Source organism: Musca autumnalis, unplaced genomic scaffold (assembly GCF_047663935.1).
Source record: "Musca autumnalis isolate F117 unplaced genomic scaffold, ASM4766393v1 scaffold_2, whole genome shotgun sequence".
In the NCBI taxonomy this organism is placed as follows: domain Eukaryota; kingdom Metazoa; phylum Arthropoda; class Insecta; order Diptera; family Muscidae; genus Musca; species Musca autumnalis.
In genome coordinates this window covers 106,446,307-106,466,686 of record NW_027411755.1, presented here as the reverse complement: position 1 = coordinate 106,466,686, position 20,380 = coordinate 106,446,307, and the positions used below count along the sequence as shown (strand labels likewise).

General features: G+C 39.4%; 1 protein-coding gene across 1 annotated transcript in view; it reads left to right on the top strand.

Moving 5' to 3' along the window:
- The window catches only part of LOC141394408 (cullin-associated NEDD8-dissociated protein 1-like), a 162,787-nt gene that overhangs the window by 129,064 nt on the left and 13,343 nt on the right, over window positions 1-20,380 (top strand). The window contains exons 5-6 of the mRNA XM_073968681.1: window positions 14,381-15,349; window positions 15,431-15,674. Of these exons, the coding sequence (XP_073824782.1) occupies window positions 14,381-15,349; window positions 15,431-15,674 (1,213 nt within the window). The remainder of the gene's footprint in view (window positions 1-14,380; window positions 15,350-15,430; window positions 15,675-20,380) is intronic.

Sequence of the window (20,380 nt, the reverse complement as noted above, 5' to 3'; positions counted from 1 at the left end):
TCTTGATGTGTTTTTTAATACATTATACTAATCTGCCAAAATCATAGTTATCTCTTCCCATGGCTGCAAGACATTTCATTCAACTTGGGGACCTTTTTTAAATATTCCTTAATTATGTGCCAATCTCTGCACCAGGCTCATCATTGGGGAAATCTAGTATAAATTTGAATTCTATTATTATTAAACAATTTATTCTGTAATAGTTACCATGTTTTGGTGGTCTCATTTATACTTATTTAGATGGCTTTTATTCTAAACAGAACATATTGTCACATAAGCCGAACTAAGAATATATTTCCAAACGCACCGATTTTCTGCTATGCTCTTCCCTCTCTTTTATTAAATGGTTTTATCAAATTTGACCCTCTTCCTGTCAACCGATTAATCTGAAATTTTGTATACACTTTGGATTTTGGTGACAATACAATTATGTTTATTCATTATCATTATAAATTCAAGATGGCCGCCGCTACAAAATGACGGATAACGTAGGTTTTATCAATCCCATCAATATGGGTATCAAATGAAAGGGCTCAACAAGCAGAATACAATATACTATAAAAAAATTGAAATCCAAGATGGCGGCCGCTACAAAATGGCGGATAACGTAGGTTTTATCAATCCCATCAATATGGGTATCAAATGAAAGGGCTCAACAAGCAGAATACAATATACTATAAAAAATTGAAATCCAAGATGGCGGCCGTTACAAAATGGCGGATAACGTAGGTTTTATCAATCCCATCAATATGGGTATCAAATGAAAGTGCTCAACCAGTAGAATACAATGTAATATATAAAATTAAAATCCAAGATGGCGGCCTCTACAAAATGTCGGAAAACTTAGGTTTTATTAATCCCATCAACATGGGTATCAAATGAAAGGTCTCAACAAGTAGAATACAAGATTTTTTATCGTGTTGAGGACTGTGTGGCGTTAGGGTGGCTAAAAATGATACGTCGTTAGCGGTACACCACCCAAGTTAAGGTGAAAGGTTAAAATGCGCCGAGAACTGTATGGCATTAGGGTGGATACAAATGATATGTCGTTAGCGTTTTCCCCTCAAGACTCAGGCGCATCCTGTTGTACATAGCCTTGCCCCTTTTATTGGACCTCTGGGGGGGGTCGACCGTTTAAATGTCCATTACTCGTGGGAACAAAATGGTAAAAAAAAATATAAAAAATAAAAACACAAATAAAACAGAAACTGCAACACAACGTAAACGAAGGCTTCAAAAAGCAAAAGAAAAGTATAAAGCAAAACGAGCTAAAGAAAGTGAAGGTGATAGAAATAGTCGATTACAATTAGCGTCAAAAACACCTGAGCAATATGAGGCCAGGTTAAAAAAGCAACGTCAGCGATATACACAAATGACGGCGTCAGAAACGCCTGAAGAATATGAAGCCAGGTTAACAAAGCAACGTGAGCGATACACACAGATGATAGCGTCAGAAACACCTGAAGAATATGAAGCCAGGTTAACAAAACAACGGGAGCGATACACACAGATGTGTGTTGCCTTTAATACTATCATGGGCTTCTACAATACATAAAATGCAGGGCAGCACTGTGGATCACGCAGTTGTATACTTAGGTGCGAAACAGTTTGAAGAAGGTCAAGCCTACGTGGCTCTTAGTAGAGTAAGATCTTTGCAGGGACTACGTATGAAACCTTGCAATAATGAAGCACTAAATGAATTAAACAGAATGCGAAATAAAAACTAGAAAATAAAAATAGGTAAAAAAACTTTTTAAGTTAAACGGTTTTATGTTAAACATACATTTAAGATAAATGTACTAAAAACCAAAAAATAATAAAATAGATACAGTCGTGGGAATTATAAACATATGCATAGACTAGACTAAAATAAAACCGTGGGGCACGTCAATTGTCTACAAATTATCGACTTAATGTGCGATGGAAGAATCGTTTAATTCGTCGTTAGGCAGTTGACCCGCAGACGGTGAGGAAATTACTTACTATTTTCTTGCTCATGGAAATTCCATACACTCCATGTATGTAAATAAAAGAGATGTTTCAACTAGTTTATCGTTGGACATTCACACTGCTGGCTGGCGAGGAATCGTTTCACTGCTCGTAGTTTGTCTTTAATCGACAAAGTACTACTCGCTCACCACTATGAAACCCTAAAACTCGCTTATAATCGAGCTTGCTAGCTTGTTTCCACATTCTAGCCCTACTTATCACACGTCCATCGTTGTCGGTTGAACAACTGCCTAATTATAGTGTAACATTACAAAACAAACATTTTAATCAACGATTGTAGACAATTGACGTGCCCCACGGTTTTATTTTAGTCTAGTCTATGCATATGTTTATAATTCCCACGACTGTATCTATTTTATTATTTTTTGGTTTTTAGTACATTTATCTTAAATGTATGTTTAACATAAAACCGTTTAACTTAAAAAGTTTTTTTTACCTATTTTTATACTTATTTTTAATTCCACAAAATTAAACAGGTTTCCAAACACAAAATATATTTTTCTTTTTGTTTTATAAAAAATTGCATAGTCTTTTTAATAAAAATATGTAAATTTTGCCACTATCGGTCACTTTCTTCTGACTTTTATTTTCATTTTAACAATTACTTTTGCAAGTAAACAATTATTCGGGTACATGATTATTTGATAATTTATTGTACGGGTACTTGTACGGGATATTATGACAAAGATCGGAGCTTTCACCACTTCACTTGCACTCATGAAAATTCGATGAGAAAGATCGGATCTTTCACGACTTCTATTGCACTCATGAAAATTCAATGAATAGGATCGGATCTTTCACGACTCCAGTCGAACTCATGATAATTCGATGTAAAAGATGGGATCTTTGGATCATGCAAAAGAACCAGTGATATCATGATTTCACATGGAACCACCTCCATTTAATTTTCCTGGGGAGTGTTACAACTGCTAAAATGTAAGCCCCAACAAGTCTGAGTTCATTTTGTATTCTGTAATAGTACCGTTAGTTTTTTGAATTTTTTTTGCAGTTTTCTCCCATTTTTAATCAATATTGTCACAACTGATCGTTCCATGAGTTCGTTTGCACAATTATAAGTGCACTATAGTGGCATTTTAGAAGGAATTTGCATTTGTTATCCATGGTTGCCATCTCGTACCACTTTCCCATGGTCTGGGGAAATATAATATCCTCAAATCAATTTTTTTTTTCTTATATAAAAATTTAAACTGTAAAATATTCACGCGGAAAGTGCTTTAGTATCAAACGTTCTTATGTTTGCCGTATGATAAAAAATTAATCAACCGAATATTGGTAAACACAGTGCATCCTGCTGCAAACCCCTTGAGGCCATCGGTACATTTTGACTAAAAACGCTGGGTAAACTTTAAAAATAATGCGAATGGGAACATCCAAGAAGTAGTTCGGGCTCTCATTTCCGATAAATGCCCTAGCTTAGTTCGCAGAAGAAGTTCTGAAAACAATTTGAAAAGTTATACACTGGTCAAAAAGCCATTGTCATACTTAAACGAAGACAATTTATGAAACACTGGTAGAAAATTCAAAGTTTGATATGGTTTAAACGACCAAATACACAATTTGTTATTTTATTTTTAATAAATTGTGTTAGAAGTATGATATAGTAACAAAAAAATAAAAAAACATAGATATTTAGCCATACAACTTTATTTTACTCACTTTTTGTTAAAATAATGGGTTCTTGCCCGGTGTGTTTTAGTTGGGAACTGTATAACTTATCAAATTGTTTTCAGAACTTCTTCTGCGAACTAAGCTAAGAGTATTTATCGGAAATAAAAGCCCCAACTATCTCTTGGGTGTTCCTAATCGCATTATTTTTAAAGTTACCCAGCGTTTTTAGTCAAAATGTACCGATGGCCTTAAGGGGTTTGCACCAGGATGCATTGTGTTTACCAGAGTTCGCAAATAAACAGTACACTAACATAGTGTACCGCTCCGAGTACAGTATCACTAAAATATTTTTAGCGTTAGTGTTCCGGAACACAAACTCTAAAAAATATATTAATGATACTGTTCCGGAGCACATCGATAAACGTAGTGTACCACATTTTGGTACACTAAAAACGTTGGGTACCGGAGTCGGAACTCTAACAAGTAAGAACGGCGTTAAGTTCTGCCGGGCCGAACTTTTTATACCCTCCACCTCAAGTTGTATAGAAGTAAAATGGAATAATTAGTTTCCTTTCGTATATGAAGAAGACTTACAATCGTCACAATCTTCAGTATTACGAAAATCGGGAGGTACCGTTCTAAGGGGGCTATATCGAAACGTGGACCTATACCGACGAATTTTAGTCGGAAATGGGGCAATATGAAAGCGTGGACCTATTTGGTGGAATATTGAAGCCACAACCTTCAAAATACGAAAAATCGGGAGGTACCTTTCCATGGGGGCTATATGAAGGCGTGGACCTATACCGACAAATTTAAAGGGGAAGTTTGAGTACCCCTAACGAAGTCTAAATACCAAATTTCAGCCATTTCGGTGGAATATTCATGCCACAATGTTCAAAATACCGAAAATCGGGAGGTACCGTTTTATGGGGACTATATGAAGGCATGGACCGATACCGACGAAGTTCTGGGGGAAAGTTTTATTCCACCAACGTAGACTAAGTACCAAATTTCAGCATTTCGGTGTGATAATGAAGCTAAAACCTTCAAAATACCCAAAATCGGGAGGTACCGTTCTATGGGGGCTATATGAAGGCGTGGATCGATACCGACAAAATTCTGGGGGAAAGTTTTATAACTCTAAAGAAGACTACGTACCAGATTTCACCCATTTTGGTAGGATAATGAGGCTAAAACCTTAAAAATACCGAAAATCGGGATGTACCGTTCTATGGGGGCTATATCAAAACGTGGACCGATATATCCCATTTTCAATACCAACCAAATATTGACTCTCTATCTTTAAAATTGCTAGCAGCATCTTGATTTCAACAGACAGACGGACGGAAAGATGGACATGGTTAAATCGACATAGAATTTTATGCTGATCAAAATACCGAAAATCGGCAGTCGGGGCACTAAAAATCGTAGTGTACCACATGTCGGAACACTAAAAAATTCTTTTTGAGATATGTACAAATTAAGCCATAAAAACACAGCTACACCTGTTGAATCCATGTATGTATACATATTAATTAATATCGTTGGGAACTTACGTAGGAAATATGAAAAACATTGATTCGGTTGTTGTTGTAACAGGTTCGCTACAACCGTATTTTTTTCCTGTAGATGGAATGTAAATTCTCGATTAGATTTTATTGGGTGTTAGGTGTGGAGTGGGTGTGTATTGGGATATTGGTTGTGTAGGTGAGGGGTGTGAGTGTGTGGATTCATGTGGTTGTGTTGGTTGTTGTCGTTGTTGTAACAGTGTTTTTGTTATGTTTATATGTTCGTTCCTCTGTTCAATCTGGCTCTGGGTCTATCTCCAGTTCCAGAAAAGTGGCTGCTTCGATGGGATGTAGCCACAGATCCACTGGAGTTAGATGGGTAGGTTTGGCGGGGCAGTTAAAAAGGTGTTGTGTGTCGTGTGGGCCCATGCCGCATACTGGGCATATGTCTTGCACGGCGCGATCGATTTCCGCCCAATACGAATTTAGGCGACTGCAATATCCCGAGTGTAGTTGAGCCAAAACTACTCTGGTTTGTCGTGGCAGCTGACGCTCCTCAGCTGCGATAGATGGAGGATGTACTCCAAGTACTTTATTCACACTATAATTGCTTAAGGCCTTGGCAACTGCGTCCGTGTGAATGCTATTCAATCCTGCTTGATATGCTTGTTGATCTAGGGGTTCTCTCCTGTATCGTTGGACCTCTCCCTCTAGAGCATGGATATCCTTCCTGATCTCCCTGAATGGGCCGGGCCTACCCACAAGATGGTGATTTGGATGGCTCACACGATAACATCCAAGCAGGTACTGCAACGAAAGCATCTCATTGTGTTGCTTTACAGGAAGAATGTTTGTCTCCTCATGTAGATGGTCCACTGAAGATTTGAGGAGGCACCCTGTCGCTGTTCTCAGGGCGGCAGTCTGGCAAGTTTGAATTTTTTCCAGTTCGAATCACACAATCTCGGGGACCAGACTGGAGCCGCATAGCTTACCACAGACCGACCTATCGCGTTATACGTGGCCAACAAGGTTTCTTTATCTGCACCCCAAGTGCTGCCTACCAGGGACTTGAGGACCTTGTTCCTACTTTTCAACTTGTCGCAGATAGCTGAGGCGTGTGCGCACGACGTGAATGTAGTGTCGAATGTGACCCCTAAAATTTTAGGGCAGTATGTGGCCGGAATTCTGCTACCGTCGACCACGACATTCAACTCACGTCCAAACTGCGCTGTCCATGTGGTGAACAGAGTGGCTGTAGATTTTGTGGGGGAAATCTGCATATTCCTCGAATGGAAAAAGGTGGTAAGATCAGTTAAATAGTTGTTCAGTCTCTCACAGATGTCATCAGGATAGGTACCCCACGCCAAGATCGTGCAATCATCCGCATACGTCACGATCTCAATGCCGTCTGGAGGGGGTGGAATACAGGAGAGATAGAGGTTAAACAGTTCCGGAGATATCACCCCACCTTGGGGAACTCCCTGTTTCACTCTACGGGGTTTGGACTTCTTATTCCTGAATTCCACGTACGTCTGGCGTCCACACATATAGTTGTCTATCCAACGTTTCAAGCTTGGCCGGAGGGTTGCCTGCTCAATGTCCTCAAACAGCGTGGAGTGCCTGACTGTATCAAAGGCTTTTGATAAGTCAAGAGCCACCATCACTGTTCTATCGAACGGCCGTCTCTGGTTGAGTCCTTTACATATATATGTGGTAATGGCGTGCAGCGCTGTTGTCGTGCTGTGCTGCTTACGGAATCCATGCTGATGATCGGCAACTTGATAGCTATTTCTGATACTGGGGAGGAGCAAGGCCTCAAGTGCCTTTGCTACGGGCGACAAAAGCGAAATCGGTCTGTACGATTCACTTTTGCTGGCAACCTTGCCTGGCTTCCGTAGTGGGACCACCCTGCCCATTTTCCAGACTTCGGGAACAACGAGGGTGGCTAGCGACAAGTTGAAGACTTTGGTGGCTCATCCAGCTGCTTCAACATTACCATGGAGATTCCATCAGGGCCCAACGCTTTGGATGATTTAGCGTTCCTGATGGCATTGGCAACATCATCCGTTGTAAATTGTGGTGGTTCATCCTCGGCAGGAAGAGATCTGATGCGACGTAATACTCTTCTCTTCACCCTGTCACTCTCGGGATGCTCGACAAACTGTCGATTGAAATTACTTGCGCACCTTTTTGGGTCAGTCAACGTAACGTCGCCAAACGTGACTGAGGTCCTATCTTCCCTTCTTCCAGGGTTCGAGAGTGACTTAACCGTTGCCCACAATTCACCTATTACGGCTCCAATGTTGCAGCTCTTCAGATGATTTAACCATTTGTTCCGCTTATGCTCGCCGATCAACCTGTTAACTTCCAGTGTCAGCTCCCTGACTCTGGGGTCATTGGGGTTGATACCACGAAGCTCATCACGCTCATTTGCTAATCCCGTCGCCTCTGCTGGGAAATTTGGTCTTACTTCGGGTATTCGACGCAGGGATATGGCGAGCGTCTGCAGCAGTGATGATGTCCCGGAACGTCCTTTCCGCTACCCGAACATCAGAAGGATTGGGCAATTCTCTGAAGCGGTGATTGGTGAACTCTCTGAAACTCGGCCAATCAGCTTTTTATGATTGACGAACGTGCGGCGTTCAGAGGTGATGAAGTCGGGTGGTCTGCTAATGGAGACAATTATGGGGAGATGGTCTGATCCAAGGGAAATGACGGGTTGCCAGGTAACGTCATTTGTCAGACCAGGTAACACGATGGTTATGTAAGGCGAACTGTGACACTCTCCTCTAATTCTGGTAGGGGCGTCCTCATTGACCGTGCAAAACGTAGAGCTATCAATCTGCTCAGCCAGCGCTGTACCTCTCTGGTCGTTTCCGAGGGCCGAATGCCACATCTCATGATGCGCATTAAAATCCCCCAGGACCAGACGATTATGACCTTGCAAGAGCGGGCTAATGTCAGGCCTATAATCAGGGATACAGCTATTTCTCGGCGGGATGTATACATTCAGCAACTCTATCTCGGCAGCTCCACACCTGACTGCTACCCCCATACATTCCATGTACGGCTCATTAGAGACAGGCTCAAGCGAGATAGGTCTGTATTGGACAGACTGGTGCAATAGAAAAGCCAATCCCCCACCTCCACTTCTGGTGCGATCTTTCCTCAAAACATTGTAACCATCACAATGCTCTAAGCTGTGGTTGTTGTTCAACTTGGTTTTCTGCACCGCCGCGACCTTGATGTTCTTCCGACTCATAAAATCTACTATCTCCTCGATCTTACCTCGGAGTCCATTGCAATTCAATTGCAAAAAGGCTGCATTTTCGGGGATTGGGACAACAGCGGCTGGTGTTAAAGGCTGCGTGTGCGGTTGTTGTCGAGGGGACTGCGGGGGAGTTTCGTAATCAGACGACGAGGGTGTCTCGTAATCCGACGACGACTCACTGGGGACTGTGTTCACGCAGCATGCAGCAACATAGTCCCTGTCGTAGTCCCTCACGTGGACGAGTCCAGAGCAACCCCTTAGATGCACCCACTCCTGACATCTATTGCATGTGGGTGAAGATGCGGATGTGACGAACTGAGCACAGATATATTGGTCCTGGGTTTTCCTCCGTCCCGGCTCGGACCAATAGAATTCGGAGCAGGCATTCCGGGATATGCTGCTCCATATACAGAAAAACGAAACAAATACAAACATGTACACACTGAGGTGGCAGCCGCTGGCCGGAACACTGGTTTTGCGTTGTTCCGGGTCAATCCGGTACGAAAGAACCCGCTGCCGTGCGATTGGGTTGTGTTGGTGGTGTTGGTGGGTATGTGTGATGGATATTGTGTATGTTGGATGGAAGTTGGAAGTTTTATAAGATATACATATCTATTGTTGAACAAGATCGTGTCATGGGCTATTGTTATTATTGATTTGGAGGGACTGTGCCATTTCCACCGGTCTCACCCAGAGGTCCACAGGGCGCAAATCTGTGGGCCTCGCTGGGCAAGAAAACAAGTGAGACGTATTATGCGGGCTTTGGCGACAATTTGGGAACTGGTCTAGTGTGCCTGGAATAATTCTCGCTAGATAGCAGTTTAGGAATGTACTCCAACCAGATTTGAGCTGGGCTAATGTTGTTCTGACGGATCTGGGGAGCTGCTGTTCGCCGTTGACGGCTTCATTAACCGCCCTGGTGTGCAGCTGTTTCAGGTCTTGCGTTATTGACAGTCGATTGACGTCCGATGGATGTGTCCTTCCGGATGTGTCGTGGAGGTGGATCCTGCACCAAAATGTGGTGGTTGGGATGACTGGGCAGACGGCATGCCAGGAGGAACTGCCTCGCCAACAACACATTATGTTGTCTAATTGACAGAATCCTCGTCTCCTCATGTAAATGATCCACCTTCGACATCTGAACACATCCGGTAGCAATCCGCAATGCACTGTTTTGAACCACTTGCAAGTTTTGCCACTGGGTGTCACTGAGAAAGGATGTCCACACTAAGGCAGCATAACTCAAGATTGAGCGACTGATTGCCTTATATATCGCTGTGAGTGTTTCCTTGTCGTTGCCCCAGGAAGTACCTGTGAGTGCCTTCAGTACTTTATTCTTGGCTTCGACTTTTCCTTTGATGTAAGTGACATGTTTCGTGAATTTCAGGAGATTATCAAACACAACACCTAGGATCTTCGGGTGTTGAAGGTCGGTATTGTTCTTGATGTCCAGCTCTCTCCTTAGTTCAGGTGTCTCCGAGGTAAAAAGGGTAGCTGTTGATTAGGACGGCGATATAATGAGTTTCCTTTCCTGCATAAATGTGGCGATGGTGGCTATATAGTCATTTATTTTAGCACTTCTTCAATATTGCCGGCGGATGCCATGATGGTGCAGTCATTTGCGTAAGAAACCATTTTGACGCCATCGGGTGGTGCAGGAAGCTTCGCAAGGTATAAGTTGAAAAGGAGTGGTGACAAGATTCCTCCTTGCGGTACGCCCATTTTCAGTTTGCGATACTTCGATTTCTTGCCTCGGAATTCCACATACATATGCCTGTCTGCCATTGAGATAATTACCAAGCCAGCGCTTGGTAATATTGGGCAATGTTGACTCCATTATGTCACCCATCAGAATCGAGTCAAATGCTTTTGACAGGTCTAAGGCGGCGATCTCAGTCCGCGCTGGCGGTCGATTCTGGTTGAGGCCGTTCGCAATATGTGTTTTTATATCATTTAGTGCCGTCGTGGTGCTATGCGCTTTCCGGAACCCGTGTTGGTGATTCGTCAGATGTAGGTGGCCGAAACATGTTGGTAGAAGTAGGTGACAGAAGGGAGATTGGGCGATAGGACTCTCCTGAGAGTGAAGAGGAATAACTCTCGCCACTTTCCATATCTCTGGAATAATCAGCTGATTAATGGAGAGAATAAGAAGTTTTGAGAGATATTCCAATGCTACTGGACCAAGGTGTTTGAGCATCACCATGGAGATGTCGTCTGGACCATGAGCGATGGTTTTGCCCTGGAAATAGTGGCTTCAACTTCACTGGGAGTGAAGGAGCAGGAACTTGTCTCGCGCTGGAGTTTCCTAAATTTCCTAAGGGTGGCTCTTCTGATCCTGTTCTGCTTGTTTGCGCTCTTCTTGGTATCTGCATACAGGATATCGTTGAACGAGATAGCGATGTTACCCTGATTGTTATTGGAGCCTGAAAGACTTTTGATGGTATACCATAACTTGTGAGAGCCAGCGTCACAGTTGTTCAGGTGATTAATCCATTTATTACGCTGGTGCTGGTTTACAAGAGAGTTTATTTCTTCCGTCAGAGATGCAATCCTTTGGTCATCAGGACATGTTTGACGCATATGGTCGTGTTCATCAGCAAGTCGTGCTACAGCTGTCGGATAACCGGGTCTACATTGTGGAATTCTTCCAGCTGGGATATGGCGCTTTGCCGCCCGGAGAATACTCAATTTATTCTCACCCTTTCTGGCACATGAGGGGGCGGTTGTTGGCTTAGGTCTACTTCAACAGCATTCGTGAAGCCATGCCAGTTGGCTTTGTTATAGTTCACGAATGTGCGCATATCTGGCTCCATAAAGTCGCTTGACTTCTCCACATTGATCACGATCGGGATGTGATTGGAATTTAGGGCCACGTATGTTTGCCAAGATGTTATGGCTATGAGCGACGAACTGACGATCGTAATGTCAGGGGAGCTTGTGCAATTGGTCGTTATTCTGGTGGGGAAGTTCTCATTTATTGCTGCGAATTCGGAGTTGTCTATTTCATCGGCTTTGTTGAGCCCGCGCTGGTCTTTGACGAGCTGTGAGTACCAGGTCTCGTTGCGCATTAAAATCTCCAATTACCATCCTATTGTCCACCACCAGAAGGTGTTGGATAAAAGTGTGGTAGCTGTCCCCGATGCTGTTTACGAGCGGGATATATATGTTGACAATATCAAGTGTGGTGCCTCCGGATCGGATTGAAATTGCCATGTCCTCCAGGAATTAGTCGTGAGGCAGGTGGGCTAGCTGATAATTAATATTTCCATTAATTATGAACGCCAAACCTCCACTCCTGACGTATAATGATGTAGTTCGCGTGAGAAGTGAGCCTGATATCACTAGTCAGTTTAGTCTCCTGAATAGCAGCAATTAAGATGTTGTTCACATGCATGAAATTGGTGATCTCCACTACCTTATTTCTCAGACCATTACAATTAAGTTATAAGATCTTAAAGGAGTGGAAATCATCAATTGCATGATGTTGCTGCTGGTGGTGTTGAGAGGAGGGGCTCTGGCTTTGTGGCAGTGGGTTGTTATCGAACTGGCTGTTGGAGGTTCGTGACGATGAGTTCGACTTATTTTGTCCAGAGTTGGTGGAGTTGGACAGTATGCTGTGCTGAGACGAAGATGTTGAGGCACTGGTATGACTGCTGTTGATGGAGGTGTTCGGAGAGCTGGAAGAGCTGCTCAGCGTGGTGTTATTGGAGCAGCAATAAACCCCGAAACTGCCGGTCCAGTCTCTGTGCGAACGCAGATTTGTGAAACGTCTCAAATGGCACAAGTTTCGGGATCCGTTACACCTGACAGAATATTCTCCCATATCACGTCACTGCACACAGAACAACGCCAGATGGTTTGAGTTGTTGCTGCACGGCCCTGGGATGTTGATTGGCAGATGGAAGAGTTGCACAGCATCTTGCCACAAATGAGTTTGTCCAGTCGCAGTGACTGGCTAGTCCAGTGTTCAGACAGTCGGAACACTACGATTTTTAGTGTTCCGCAGTCGAACACTACGATTTTTAGTGCTCCATTGTCCAAAAACCAAATCAGATGTTTTGACTTTTTCTTTTAAATTTTATTTATTAAAAAAAATATATAAAATATTTAATTTCCTCAGAAATCATAATAAATTCATGTATGGTGCATTACCTTATAGTTTCAAAACGTGGTACAAAACGGTTTCGAGTGCTCCGGCACACAATGGTTCAGGAATCGATTTTCCTGGCCAAAAATCAAAATTTTGTTTTGTCAAAAATATTTAATTTCTATATGGGATTCGATAGTAAACATATTGAAACTAAGGAAACCAAAAAATTAGGCCCAAATATTGGAAGGTGTGGGCGTGGCGTGTCCCTAAAAACGAGCATTTTCCCCATTTTTGGGAAATACGTAATTTTTGTAAATTTCTGGAGAAAGACGAAGCTATTTCTCTGAAACTATAACAGTTATTGTGTTCATTGTTTTTCTGTAAGGTAGGTAGTTAGGTTGTGACCTTTAAAATTAGTAAATTATCGTAGCGTTTACACAACATGATCTATTTTATTTTTCCTCAGGTACTAAATTTTATGAAATTCCAAATTTAGTGGACTAGAACTTTTGTGGAACAGCATGGAACAAAGTTCTGTTTTCACAGAAAGATGCCTGAAAGTCTCCTCTTCCAGCCCATATATACTTTTGTACCCGTCCCGTTCCGTCCGTTTAACACTTTTTTCGATCTATTGAAATTACATGGGTAAAAAATGTGTGTTTTTCTATACTGTTTCCATATGAATTACAGTTTTTGGCACAAATTACAAATTTTTTGAGTATATGCGTTTTTATACGAGTTATATAAGTTTTATTGACGTCATTTGTCAGACCAGGTGACACCATGGTTATGTCTGGTTGTAACCATCGCAACGTTGTAAGCTACAGTTGTTGTTGAGCTTGGTTTCTTGCACCGCAGCGACCTTGATATTCCTCCGACTCATGAAATCTACTATTTCTTCGATCTTACCTCGGAGTCCATTGCAATTAAATTGCAAAAAGGATGCATTTTCTGGGATTGGGACAACAACGGTTAAACGGTAAAAGGCTGCGTGTGCGGTTTCTGTCAAGGGGACTGTGGAATCTATCCTGGTGATATGCCAACGCAATCGCTGCAGCTCGATACGTTTTACTATATCGGTGTCGATTGCCAGGTATAGCTCGTGGTTTCTTTCATACTTCTTTTTTAATATCCACAACACGAAACAGGTTTTATAACAATTTATATAGTATTTTTTTTTTTATTAAAATATGTCAATTATGCCACAACAATTGCGTTTGCCACAAAACAATTATTCGGGTACATGATTATTTGATCATTTATTGTACGGGTAGTTATTAATTTATTTAAACTCATGACAATATTATGACTAAGAAACAGATCGGATCTTTCGGTACTTCAATTGCACTCATGAAAATATCCCAGTAAAATTAAATGGAAGTAGTTCCATGGGAAATCATGATTTCACTGGTTCTTTTGCATGAGTTCAAATGAAGTCGTGAAAGATCCGATCTTATTCATTGAATTGTCATGAGTTCAAATGTAGTCGTGAAGTATCCGATTTTTTTCATCGAATTTTCATGAGGGCAAATGAAGTCGTGAAAGATCCGCTCTTTTTCATAATATTTTCATGAATACACATAAATTGATAGGTACCCGTGCAATAAATCAAGATGCCAAGATAATGAACTGGTGCAAGATGCCATGACAATGAACTGGTGCTAAATGCAATGACAATGAATTCGTTAAAGCGTGTGTCACTCCTTTTTAAATGTCATCGGTGATTCACCTAAATGTTCATCGCTGACATATCATTTGCAGCCACGATTCTACCATGAGTGAATATCGCTAATATTTAATAGTTTCACTTTAATATATGAATTTAGTTTTATTTATTGACTACATTTATATTTACTCTTTTTCTTGCAGGGATCAGCTCTTATATGTACTCACGATTTATTCCAATCTCTGGTTGAAACCAATCTTCCTGGACTTGATTACCATTCACTGCTTAATAAGTTAATGGAACCTGTCATTTCTCCTTCATCTGTTCAACCATGTAGTGCAGATCAACTTCATAAGCAGGCATATCACTCTTTGGCTAAGTGTGTTGCTGCACTAACGCAACAGTGCCCAAATGAAGCTATTCCCTTGGCAACGCAATTACTACAAGATCTTCAGAAACCGGGTCTAATTCCTGATTCTCAACTCGTTTTCAGTTTATTGGCAATTGGTGAAATAGGAAGACATTTTTCCTTGAGCACCATCCCAGCCTTGCCTCAAACAATAATAGAATGTTTTAGCGCCGGCTCAGAAGATGTGAAGGCTGCTGCCAGTCATGCCTTAGGAGCTATTTCTGTAGGAAGTTTGGATACCTTTTTACCGCTTATCCTTAACGAAATTGAAGCTCAGCCACGTAGACAATATTTGCTACTCCATTCACTAAAAGAAGTCATATCGTCTCTATCTGTCACTCCGAATGGATTGTCACAATTACTTCCATCGGTACCGTCAATCTGGGAACAGTTGTTTAAACATTGTGAATGCCCAGAAGAAGGATCGCGTAACGTGGTTGCCGAATGTTTAGGAAAATTGGTTCTTGTTAATCCCGAGGAACTTCTGCCCAGATTACAAGAAGCTCTCAAATCTGAGAGCCCATTGATGAGGACTGTAGTGGTCTCTGCAGTTAAGTTCACAATTTCCGATCAGCCGCAGCCAATTGATTTGCTGTTGAAGCAAAATATTGGAAAATTCCTTTTCTTACTTCGAGATCCAGAGCCTTCTGTGCGCCGTGTGGCATTAGTAGCTTTTAATTCAGCAGTTCACAATAAACCAAGTCTTGTACGTGATCTATTGCCTACTTTATTGCCATGGTTATATTCGGAAACCAAAGTTAAGGTAAGCAAAGACGCAAACAACAAATACTGATGTAATGGATAGATATGAAATATGGATGATAGATATGAAATATTTTTGTAGAATGAGCTTATACGTGAAGTTGAAATGGGACCCTTCAAACATACTGTTGATGATGGCTTAGACATTCGTAAAGCAGCCTTTGAGTGCATGTATACCCTTCTGGAGCAGGGCTTAGAACGGGTAGATGTAATGCAGTTTCTGGATCATGTTCAAGCTGGTCTTTGCGATCACTATGACATAAAAATGTTGACATATTTAATGACCGCTCGATTAGCCGTTGTCTGTCCTGATGCAGTTATCCTACGTAAGTACACTTCATATTTTTGATAACAGTGACTGATTGTTATACATATTACAATTTATACATATTACATCGTTCGCGCTTGAGGTCAGCAAAATATGTTTATTTATATAATTTCGTCGATATTTCGAAATTCCATGAATTTCCTCTTCAGGGAGATTTTTAGATCTGTTCGACCACGGATACCCCAAATGCTCATATTATGTCATAAAATGTATCTAAACATTTCTTCAATCTGTTGGTACCTTTTTATGGGAGATTACCAAAACACGGACCTTTATGGACGATTTTTTTTGTAGGAGATTCGAGATCTAAAATCTTTAAAATACCGAAAATTGCGAGTTACCGTTCTATGGGGGCTATATCAACAAATAGACCTTTGAGTTTTGGTGCAGAAATTTCGGACCATTGAAAACTTCAAATATCAAATTACAACTACTTCGGTCAAAAACTTTAGCTAAAATACCCAAAATACCTTATATCGGGAGATACCGTTATATGGGGGCTATACCAAAACGTGGACCTATCTTACCTATCTTGGTAATTTTTAGTGGGGAAGTTTTTTGGTCATTGGGAACATCAAATGTCAAATTTCAGCTAATTCAGTCAGAAAATGTAGCTAATAGCCTCAACAAAATTAAAATCCGGAGGTACCGTTACATGGGGCTATACCAAAATGTGGACCTATCTCCACCAATTTATCTTATGCAAATGAATAAAAGTAGTAAAGTTTGTATTTATTATAGTTATTTTCCAATATATTTTAATAATCATTGCCAAAAAATCTTTTGAAATTGATTTGTTTCTATTTTTATATGCTGTTGTTTACAAAATCGGTCACGACTCTTTCCTCGTATTTCAACGCCATACGTAATACCCATTTGTCGTATTACGCCATATGTAATACCGATTTGTCGTATCAAAAAAAATAAATGTTATATTTAAAACGAGATATCCGTTCTGGGAATTACGAATGTATTTCCTTCGATTTTTTAAGGATATTACATCAAAAAAAAAAAAAAATTGTCGTTGTATATCATTTTTCATCACATAAAAAATGTAACTTACGACTAGGCCTACGACAACGTCTACGTCACCTCTACGACTACGCCAACCGCAATAAGGGTGATTATTTTCAATGATTTGTATAAAAAGTATGTGTCAAGGAATCAGTGTTCGAAAATAAACACTATGGAATCGTACCGTACCGTTCTGTACCGTACCAAGGTGGATAGGTACGCTACGATAATGTACCGTACCGGTACACAAACACTAAAAAATATTTTAGTGATACTGTACCGGAGCACAACGAAAATCTTACTGTACCGACTGCGGTACACAACGATTTTTAGTGTACCGACTGCGGTACGCTACGATTTTTTAGTGAACCGACTGCGGTACAGTACGATTATCGTAGTGTACCACTGGTCGGTTCACTAAAACATAACGTACCGGTAATGTACCGCACGTGTGTTTTTTGTAAATTGTGATGAAAAATTATATGTTTGATGTTTTTGAAAATAAGGGCAAGAATAGTAACTAAAATTCAAGATTATATAAATTAAATGCACGAATGTGGTAAATTCGGTCGGTATACGAATGTTGAGAAAATTAGTATAAAATATGAAATTAGCTAAAATTTCCAACCAATACATATTTTAATAAATTTACCCTCTATTATAGTATTAGGTTTAAAACCCATATTATTATGGGCTCATTAGGGTCCTTGTAGTCAATGTACATATTAAAACACTGTTTTTTAAATATTATTTGTTCCCTAGTTAAATAATTAGACAGTTTTTACAAGTAAAAAGGGGTGATAATGCATGTATCATAAAACCATTTCTATGAATGGAAAAGAATAACGTTAATATGTTGGTGTCATAAGGATGTTTATTTGCGGCAAAAGTCAATTCATAGAAAGGTTATGTTTGTTGTCCAATCCACATGAACAAACAAAACAGCCACAGTCGGATCACTAAAGAGTGAGTCTCCAGGTAGTATATTTTAAAATTTTAATATGTTTATTCTGTTGAAATTTTAATGTTGATATGTTTGAATTTATTAAAATAAAATTGCATAAAACATAAAATCCGTTTGTAATAGGTAACAAAAAAAAAATGGTAAGAATCAAGGCACAATTACACAGGTAGTGGCATCGTAAAAATTTGAATATGTTATGTCAAAACTTTCTTTATGTTGTTGGGGAAATTACAACAAAAATACTTTTTTTATAAAGTGGTTTTACTTTTCATATTCGATCAGCTGGTGTGATACCACTACCTGGTAGTTCTGCCATGGTAAGAATATGAGAATAATGCCTCCAAAAACTCAAACTTTCTGCTGGTAGAATACGTTTACGTTTGTCCATAATTTATCCCACCGAAATGGCTTAGATTTGGTATCTAGTGTCCGATGGGGTTATACATGCATTCCTATAAGAATTTTCGGTACAGGTCCACGTTTTTATATAGCCCCCATGGATCGGTTCCGCCGATATTGATTATTTTGAAGGTTGTAGCCACGTTATCCAACCGAATTAGTTGAAACTTGGCATTTAGTCTACGTTGGGAGTATAAAATATTCCGACGGAGAATTGTCTGCACAGGTTCATGTTTTGATATGACCCCCATAGAAATGTACCGCCCGAATTTTACTAATATTAGATAGAAAATAATAATAAAAACAATTATAAAATATTTTGTTGCACTTTGTTGCAGCTAAAACTTTACAAATTTGGTAAGAACTATATGTACTAAAAATAAAATAAAAAATCTACGCGCCATCCCGCGACACTCCCTACTAAGAAGCTTTAACAAAGTACAGAATTTGAAAGAAAAGCGGATGTCACGTGATTTACATATGTGTAAAATCCGAGTTACAATAAATAACATATTATATAAATAAAAAAACATCAATGTGACACCAACACGTGCCTTATTACTTTATACAAATATTTTGGATATACATATGTATATAACACAATTATGGGGTCAATTTATATAGTCTTCCATAATAAAACAAAAAACCATTAAATATTTTACATTTTCTCATAATTCATAAAAACACATGTATGTTACATTACAGATACGTATATTATTTTCATTGTTCCAACAATACGAACTACGAAGTTTTACTGCTTCGTCCTTTTCAGTAGTACCACAAAGTAACAGGCAAAATTCTCGTTGATCGTCCACATTACCTTGCTATGAATAGATTTTCTGTTATTGGTGCCGCCAATAATAATGATTTTGCACGAGGGTATTTTTAAACATCCTTATGACATCAATTAGTAACCTCATACTGGTGTTATGATAAATACATTCTATATTGAAAAAATCATACTAAAATTTGTAATTTGGCTACAAATACTTTTAAATGTGTAAATAAACATAGCTTGGAAAAAAACCTTAGTGATGAACAGTACTGTTCGCTACAAACAAAATAGATGGGTATTTTTTGTTGGTACTGGTAATATTAATGTGGATTGTATAGCAAATATTAAATTTTTCTGAATAATCTTTTTCCAAAAAATGCTAATAACATCAAAAAAGTAAAATTATTCTTTACTCATTCATGTAAATGATTTTATAATTCACTATTTTTTTAAACAACATTATATTTTCTAGTAATTTTCTCAATATTTATAAACGATTAAAATGTAATTAATTTATACAATATTGAATTTTATTTATTATACTTGCCTTCTTTCCCAAGAAAGCATATAACAATTCATATTTCCTCATAATTAAAAAAACACATGTGTGGTACATTACCGGTACGTTATTTTTTAGTGAACCGACCAGTGGTACACTACGATATTTTAGTGTACCGACTGCGGTACGCTACGATTTTTTAGTGTACCGACTGCGGTTCACTACAATTTTCGTTGTGCTCCGGTACGGTACGCTAAAATAATTTTTAGTGGTTGCGTACCGGTGCGGTACACTAAAATATTTTTTAGTGATACCGTACCTGGTACGGTACGTTATTTTAGTGTACTGTTTCTTTTCGAACACTGCAAGGAATATGATTATTGTTCTTTTTATTGAATCACGAATCTCAGAAAGATCAAGATTATATAATTTGTTAAATTCAACAAGGAGACGGCGAAAACTGATTATTTTCAATGATTGATATAAAAAGTATGAGTTAAGGTATATGATAATTGTCCCTTTTATTGAATCACGACTTTCAGAAAGATCTACAAGATTATATAATTGGTTAAATTCAACAAGGAGACGGCGGAGTGGATCGTTGTTTACATAATTAGCTGTAAAATAATGGATTTGAAGAAGCGAGTAATTACGGGTGGGTCTAAATGGGAAATTTAAGCGGATTCTGTCTAAACTCAGAAATTATTTTGTCCTGAATAATGTTTAGAATAAAAGTTACATTAGCATTTACCTACGACTTTTTAATGTTGGCAACTTTATTAGGTATAATCTATGTTCATATGAGGGTAAAGATTGTGGATTCCATCCACGACCTCTCAGGTAAAACAAAATAAACTGTTCTTAGACAGATTCAATGGCATTAGAATGAATAGAGTATGCAGGGTTCCATATAATAGACCCATACTGCAGACTTGAGCGAACAAAGGATATATACAATTGCTTTGTGACTAATGGATCTAAGAATTCCTTACTCCGACGCTTAACAAATCCAAGGTTTTTATATGCTTTAGTTGTGATTAAAAAGATGTGATC